The 8,896-nt window shown below is 30.8% G+C and overlaps 1 protein-coding gene across 2 annotated transcripts in view; it reads left to right on the forward strand.

The window, feature by feature from the left end:
• The window catches only part of LOC104750001 (probable protein phosphatase 2C 23), a 4,681-nt gene continuing 3,067 nt past the window's right edge, over window positions 7,283-8,896 (forward strand). Inside the window, exon 1 of one of the 2 annotated variants that reach the window (XM_010471730.2) lies at window positions 7,283-8,767. In XM_010471730.2, the coding sequence (XP_010470032.1) occupies window positions 7,480-8,767 (1,288 nt within the window). In that variant the 5' untranslated portion in view covers window positions 7,283-7,479. The remainder of the gene's footprint in view (window positions 8,768-8,896) is intronic. The other variant, XM_010471728.2, reaches the window with a different exon arrangement.

The following is an 8,896-nucleotide window of genomic DNA, read 5'->3' on the forward strand; positions in this document are numbered from 1 at the left end:
AAAAAAAACATATTTATTTGTTCACAACAGAGAAACACTATTTATAGTAAAAAAGGGTAGGAAACATGATATTTTGTTTTTTGGTAGGACAGGAACGTGATATTTATATACTCATTTTAATTTAAGTTTTAGGTAGAAGTCTCTAATATCTTCGTATAGAAAACCTTTGTTTTCAGACGACAAAAAAAAAACCTTATTTTTCAAAAAAAAATTGATCATTCCTTTTTGTGTTGGCGAATTCCATGCTTAAAAGATACTAGAGGATATCCCGTGCTACATCACATGGTTATATTTATTTTTAGTAATTTTTTTTACAGATAATTTTCATTTTTCTTGGATTATGGACATATTGGAGGAATGGCTATAACCCCAAATATACAAATAAACACAAATATACAAATCTATACACTATATAACCCCAAATATACAAATAAACAATATATAAACAAAGAAAATAAGTCAAAATAAAAAACTACATTAGAAAAATACAAATTACAAAAAAGTAACTAACAAAATATATATTCTCGTGCTGTAGCAATAATGATAATAATTTGTGTTTATGAATTGATAATATCGAAAGTAAATAATAAGAGAAGAAAAAATTAAAAATAGTAACATTAGACATGACTTATAAACTGATGGAGGTATCATACTTCTTCATTAACCCCTTCAACCATTTATTGTATTTAATCTGTCGACCAAAATAGAATAAATATAGAGTTATTAGTATAGATATTATTCAAATAAAATTATGATATACCAAAAAATTTAGGAAGTAATTACCATTCCTTTTCCTAATGGAGATTTTGGAAAACTTCTTTAAAAACAACATTGGTTGTCTTTGTTTGAGGTTTTTCCTCACTATCTGTTATCAACATCTTCAATCCAGACTTTGATTTAACCCTTGACATTGCTACATATAACTGACCATGTGAGAAAACGGGTCTAGGCAAGTATATCCCAACATTTTCAAGAGATTGGCCTTGGCTCTTATTGATAGTCATTGCAAAAGCAACTGAGACTGGGAACTGTCTTCGACGCATTTTGAAAGGCAACCTAGCATCTGATGGTGATATCAACATCCTAGGTATGAGAACTATCTTACCAACTCGCGTACCAGTTAAAATCCGAGCTTGTAAAACATGGTCCGCCATTTGGATGATCTGCAGTCTTGTACCATTCATTAAACCACCATGATTAAAGGATATATATTATACATAATATCATAATACCATATGTAAGCACAGCAAACCTGAAAATAGATGTTTGGTTGTTTAACTATTTTCAATGAATCATAAAAGTATAATGTTGATCCCATAGATTTGATATATATGAACAGAGTCGCAGCATATATCTAGAGAACAACTAACATGATATATGTATTTTAGATGGAAATTTCCATCTCAAATTACTATTTTACTAAACATCTAACTAACTTTTAAGATGAAAAAATATTATCAATAAAAAAATAATTCAGTAGTTTTTTTGTTAATTAAATTAAATTTTCTCTAACTCTTAGTTGTTATTTTCTTCAGTCTCCATATTTAAAATGGACATAAATTGATATCCCTTATATATTAAAAGAAAAACATTCTCACACAAAATGATGATATGTCGCATTTACAGAGCTATGGACATTATTTCCTTTATTTGTCAAATCAGTTTTTATAATATTTATATTTATATATCATTGTATTTTTCCAAAAATAAAATTAACACCTAAAAATTAAATTTTTATATTCTCTTTCTAACTTAATTATATCCTTTAATTACATTTTCATAAAATCTTTAAAATAAATTTTAAAAACTCTTTGTTCATATGATATGATAATACAAGATTAATATTACAATAATTCTCACGGGTTAAATTTTAATTATCAAACAAAAATGTATATATATATACTACACAATTGAATTTTAGATTTCAATTACTGATAAAATATAATATATTTTGTGAATAAAAATTATGTAAAAACATTTAATAATTATTTTTACCGCACTATGTGCGGGTTGTTACCTAATGTTGTTGTAAATAAGTCCACACTGCTATATATCGTAAACATCTAACTATTTTTTATCTTTTTGTGATGGGTGAATAAGTAAATTCTAATTTTCCTGTTAAAAGTTCAAATGCATAGTAGAATTTGTCGAAAATTTGAGAGGATTTAAGCAGAGAAGTTTGAGACATTTTTTATGTAGTTGAGAAGACAATTTACAATTTTGGAAACTCGCATTCGATACATGGGTCAACACGAAGGGACTGACTGGTACAAAAGCAGCGTTTGCGGTTGCGGTTGCAGGAGATTGTGGAAACTGGCGATTGTGGTTTCAAGCGTTATTTAAGCATTTTGAATGACTGGTTTAGCATTTTAAAGTGGGTGCGTTTGAGGGAGTTTTACAACTGGTTGACCAACGGTTGCATTAGCGGTTAAAACACAATAAATGTAATATATAATTATATAAATGTTTAAAAACACCAAAAACTTTATTAAATTTGATTTATAATTAAAAATTATTAAAAATACTTAAATAATTATTCAGAAAACAAATAAATTTCATATTGAAACACTTATTACTTTATGCATTCGGCTTTTCACCCAAAATTTAATCAAGTAATGTGATAAATGACAAAACATATGGTTTAGATTATAGATCTTCTCGCTAAATCTCACACACTCAATAACTTTCTCACATTGAATTACAAGGCCAAGGTAAATTAATTATGAAAGAGTTGAGAAGAGTCATTGGTGATTTGTTTTAATATTTTCACAAATAATCTTATTTTCTTAAACTTCTGATGAAATGTTATATTTTTTAAATTTTTTTGAACGTATGTGCGATATGCGAATAGTTTTACATCATGTTTTCCGGTTTTTTTGTTAATTGGAATCTTATTTTCTTGTAATTGTTTATTTTCTAATCTCCTCAATCGTATTTGCATTTCATTTTCTCTCATCTTTAATGGGTACAATGGTTAGGTTTAAGATATAAGAAAAAAATATTTTAGTATTTTTGATTTCTTTTTTGTTTTAAAAAAATAAAATAAAAATTCCAACCGCAATCGCCCGCAACCGCAAACGCTTTCGGGAAGCAGCTTTTGGAATTCAGTGGTTGGGAGCGATTGGGAGCGATTGAAAACGGTTTGTGTAATTAGCACCAATCGCTAGCAACTGCTACCACCCGCAAACGCAGCATTTGCAGGAGGTAGCGGGAGAACAAAACACCTAAAACTATCCAAACCAGTTTATTTTACAATTGAAACATATACTGAAAAAGTTTGAGGTACTTTTATATAGTTATGATGACAGTTTAAGACTAAGACTATCCAAACCATTTTCTCACTTTATTTGTTAAGACCTACAAATTAGGAGGATTAAATTCAGAGTGGATATTTTCAAATATGTTACAATCCATCTCAATTTTTTTATAATGAAACAAATTTTAACTCCAAAAATTCAACACTTAGACAAAAAAGTAAGTCAATTTAAAAATCCATGGATTACGTATTGTTTAATTCTTCGAAATTTTAATTGAATTGGATTTGCATAAAATTTGCTACATATTTTTCTTATTTTATTTACAACATTAATATACACTTTGCTCAGTTTTTTTTCATTTCCAGTGCAATAAATCCAAATTCCAAAATTTAACACTTGGAATTTTTTTTAAGCCAAATGTTCAAAAAATATCAAATAGTAGCGGGATGTTGTGAAACAAACAATGCTTACTTTCTTTTATAAAATGTGGGTTTGTTACAGATATGTCAGAATCGTGTTCAATATACATCGAAAATCTTGACTTTAAATATTTACATATAACTGAAATTTGGGGTTTAGCATGCAAGATTCTCTTGTTTGAGTTAGATAGTTTTCCAATCTTATTATGTTACCTAAAATTTATTGTTCCATATTTTATAAAAAAAATAATTCAATTAATTTTTTGTTAATTAAATGATTTATTCTCTAATGAAGCTTACATTTTATATAAAAAATAGTTTTGTCCCTGACATGTATTAGCTTTAATATTTATATAGAACTGAAATTTGGGAGTTAGCATGCAAAGAACTCCTGTTTGAGTAGTAAATAGTTTTCCGATTTTATTATGTTACCTAAAATTCTCATTCCATATTTTATCAAAAATTATGTAATTAATTTTTTTTGTTATTTAAACTATTTGTTCTCGCACTTGATGCACGGGTCAAACCTAAGACTATCAAAATCAATTTCTCATTTTATTTGCTAAGACCCACTAATTAAGAGGATTGAATTTGCAAGAGATATTTACAATCCATCTCAAATTTTTAATAATGATACAAACTTTTCACTCTGAAATTTGAAAATCGATCACATTTTTTAGTTTTTTGAAATTTTAATCGAATTGGATTTGCATAAAATTTGCTTAAGTTGGAAGTGTTTTTAGTCAAGTGGTTACAACACCACCTCTACGACCGATCTCACTGAAGTTTGACTCCACTAAATCGCGTTACCCCGCATAGTAGGGATTGACTATGAATCGGGCTTTGTCGATTGAACGATGAAAAAAAATTTTGCTACGTGTTTTTATCATTTATTTAAAACATTAATATACACTTTCCTTACTTTTTTTTTCTTCTTAATTTCCAGTGCAATGATTCAAATTCCAAAATTTAACACTTGGATTTTTTTTAAGCCAAATGTTGATTTTTTTTCAAATAGTAGCAGGTTATTGTGAAACAAAATTCTCATTCCATATTTTATAAAAAAATATGTGATTAACTTTTGTTATTTAGACTATTTGTTCTCGCACTCTATGCACGGGTCAACCCTAAGACTATCCAAACCAGTTTCTCATTTTATTTGTTAAGACCTACAAATTAAGAGGATCGAATTCGCTGTAGATATTTTAAATTATTTTACAATCCATCTCAATTTTTTAATAATGATACAAAATTTTAACCGCGAAATTCGACACTTAGCAAGAACATGAGTCATTTTAAAAATCAATGGATTACGTTTTTTTTTTGTTTCTTTGAAATTTTAATTGAATTGGATTTGCATAAAAGTTGCTACGTGTTTTTCTCACTTTTTTTTTGAACTTTCCGGTGCATGATTCAAAATTCCAATATTTAATACTTGAGATTTTTTTTAAGCCAAATGTTGAAAAATCTCATATAGTAACAGGTTGTTTTGAAACAAACGATGCTCACTTTCTTTTTAAAAAGGTGGTTTTGTAAGAGCTATGTCAGAATCGTGTCCAATTACATCGTGAATATTGACTTTAAATATTTACACAGAACTGAAATTTGGGATTTAGCATGCAAGGAACTCATATTTTAGTTAAAAAGATTTCTGATCTTATTACGTCACCTAAAATTTTTAGTTCCATACTTTATCAAAAATAATTTCAATTGAATATTTGTTAATTAAATTATTTACTCTCTAACGATGCTTACTTTTATATAAAAATATAGTTTTGTAACAAACATGTATTAGCTTTAGTATCTATGTAGAACTGAAATTTGGGAGTTAGCATGCAAAGAACTCTTATTCTAGTAGTATATAGTTTTCCAATCTTATTATATTGCCTACAATTCTCATTCCATATTTTATCAAAAATTATATAATTAATTTTTTGTTATTTAAACTATTTGTTCTCGCAATCAATGCCCGGGTCAACACTAACTATCCAAACCAATTTCTTATTTTATTTGTTAAGACCTACAAATTAAGTTAAATTCGGAGTGGATATTTTCAAATAGGTTACAATTTATATCAGTTTTTTTAATAATGAAGCAAACTTTTAACCCCGAAATTCAACACTTAGACAAGAACATGAGTCAATTTAAAAAGCAATGGATTACATTTTCTTTGTTTCTTCAAAATTTTAATTGAATTGGATATAATTTGATATGTTGTTGTAAATAAAAGTATGCATGTTGCTATATCACGAATCACTTCATTTTGGTCTACATCCAATCAAATCGTTAAGCAAACCAAACAAAAAAAAAATGATTCAAACATTCGAATCCTGCTGGCGTGATTTAGATTAGTAATTATCACAACCTCCAACTACAATATATAAATATAAACTACCACCCACTCCAACAAAAAAAAAAAAATCTAGCACTAGACTTTAAATAATTAATAAAAAATCATTAAATATAATATAGAGTACATTTTAAGTTTTTTATTTGGGAAAATATAAAATAAAATGAAGAAATAAATAAATTTTTCAGATTTAAAAGAATACTTATGACATAGGAGAGAATGATGGTAATTGGTAAGTAGTGAAGCAGCAGCAGAGGGTGCGGGTGAGAGCCGAAGAGGCAGCCAAAAATAAACTCATTTGAGAGAGTTGACGAGAATTTATGAACTAACGGAAGAGTCAGTAATCGTACGACACGTGGAGTACTCTTAGATCATTATCACGTGATCCAACGGTGATCAAATGCACAACTTACGAAGTAGTCTCATTTATAAAAATGTTTGTTGTTTGAAGGAAACTGTAGCTATTTTGACTTTTAATTTCTTATTAAGGAACAAAAGAAAAAAAAAGTCTTTATTTCCTTAATTGGCTTTTGTATAATTTTCCACAAATTTTGAGTTTATAATTACTAAAATTGTAAGATGATCATTATTCAGTTTTCATTCCCACGCGCAATGATCTTTGTAGTATATAGGCACTAATTAATCCTTTATTATATACTTTATTCATATTCTAAAGTGATTTTTCATTGAATTTATTATTTAAATTACAGCTACATTAAATAAATTCATATACAAGATATATAATTCAAAATTTTATTAGTTTATATAAAATATGTCAAAATATAGAATTATGCGTAGAGTTTTGAATAGATATAGTAACATGTAATTTTTTTTTTGACAATCTTATACTAACATGTTATTTTATAAAACATGACTTGTATGTAATTCCCTTTTTTTTAATTAACCACATCTCGTTGACGCGCTCGTTTACGAGAGTAAAGTAAACAGTACTACTACAAGACACACATTTCAAAACCCCCTGAGTTCATAAAAACTCCAACCTTTGCCTTCGCCACGAGTCAACCCTCTTCTTCGTCAAGAGACCTCGCTGCAATTAATAAAACCTTTAAAATATAAAAATTCCCTCATTTTCATCAATTTTTTTTTTCTCCTTTTCAGATTTAACACACAATATAACATAACGTAACAGAATAATATTATAATAATATCTTTTTTTTTTCTACTTATATTATTCTCTTCTTTCCCCTTTATAATTTTCCCACTCAAAAAAATCATTTTTCTTGCACACAAGTCAACTCTCTTTTTCTCTCTCTCATATCTCATCATCTTCTTCAACCTCTCTCTCTCTCTCTCTCTCTCTCTCTCTCTCTCTCTCTCTCTCTTACACCATGGATGAACAACTTCAATTGTAATCTAAAAAGTAAAACACGTTCTCTCTATCTGAATTCTCAATCCCCATAACAAAAAATTGTTCCTTTTTCATTTTTTTCAGATGGGTAACGGAATCGGAAAGCTTACTAAATGTTTCATCGGCGCCGGAGAAACTCGTCGGAACAAAAAAAAACCAGAGTTATCATCATCAACCCTCGAATCAGATCCTTTAGACGAAGGTTTAGGTCACTCTTTCTGTTACGTTCGACCCGACCCGACCCGTGTCTCGTCTTCTAAAGTTCACTCCGAAGAAGAAACGACGACGTTTCGTACGATCTCTGGCGCTTCCGTTAGTGCCAACGCCGCCACTCCGCTCTCTACTTCTCTCTACGATCCTTACGGACATATCGACCGAGCCGCTGCGTTCGAGAGCACGACGTCGTTTGCGTCGATTCCTCTGCAGCCGATCCCGAGAAGCTCCGGTCCGATTGTAGCCGGTTCGGGTCCGTTAGAGAGAGGGTTTCTTTCCGGTCCGATTGAGAGAGGTTTCATGTCCGGTCCACTTGATGGTTCTTCCGGTCCGGTTTCCGGTTCTGATCAATTTCAACGTAGCTTCTCTCACGGTTTAGCTAATAATATCCGGGTCGGGTCAAGAAAAGGATCTTTAGTTCGGGTTCTCCGTCGCGCAATTTCGAAGACGATTACTAGAGGACAAAACTCGATCGTTGCTCCGATCAAACCGGTTAAAGTACCCGATTGGGTATTCGGGTCGGATAAAACCCGGATCCAGAACCAGACCCAGCACCAGAACGAGAATAATCTCACTGTTAATAGTAGCTTGAATTTTAGTAGTGAAGGGAGTTTACTAGACGACGACATTTCGTTAGAAAGCCAGAATCTTCAATGGGCACAAGGTAAAGCTGGCGAGGATCGTGTGCATGTGGTTGTATCGGAAGAACATGGATGGCTCTTCGTTGGAATCTACGATGGATTCAACGGTCCAGATGCGCCTGATTATTTACTCTCTCATTTATATCCAGCCGTTCATCGTGAGCTCAAGGGGTTGTTATGGGACGATCCTAAAACAGATGCAAAATCTTCCGATGAAGCCGATGTAGAGAATCGCGACTCGAGTTCCGAGGAGAAAAAGTCAAAGAACTGGGAAGAAAGTCAACGACGGTGGAGATGTGAGTGGGATCGAGAAAGGCTCGATCTTGACCGTTTAATGAAGGATCGGAGTAATGGGTCGGATCAAGATCCGGATCCGAGTTCGTCTGATGTTCTGAAAGCTCTGTCACAAGCTCTGAAGAAGACGGAAGAAGCTTACTTGGAGATTGCAGATATGATGCTCGACGAAAATCCTGAACTAGCTTTAATGGGTTCATGTGTTTTAGTGATGTTGATGAAAGGTGAAGATGTTTATTTGATGAACGTTGGTGACAGTAGAGCTGTTCTTGGGCAAAAAGCTGAGACTGAGTATTGGATTGGGAAGATTAAACAAGATTTGGAACGTATCAATGAAGAAACAATGAATGATT

The sequence above is a fragment of the Camelina sativa genome, chromosome 16 (genome assembly GCF_000633955.1).
Source record: "Camelina sativa cultivar DH55 chromosome 16, Cs, whole genome shotgun sequence".
NCBI classification, from domain to species: Eukaryota; Viridiplantae; Streptophyta; class Magnoliopsida; order Brassicales; family Brassicaceae; genus Camelina; species Camelina sativa.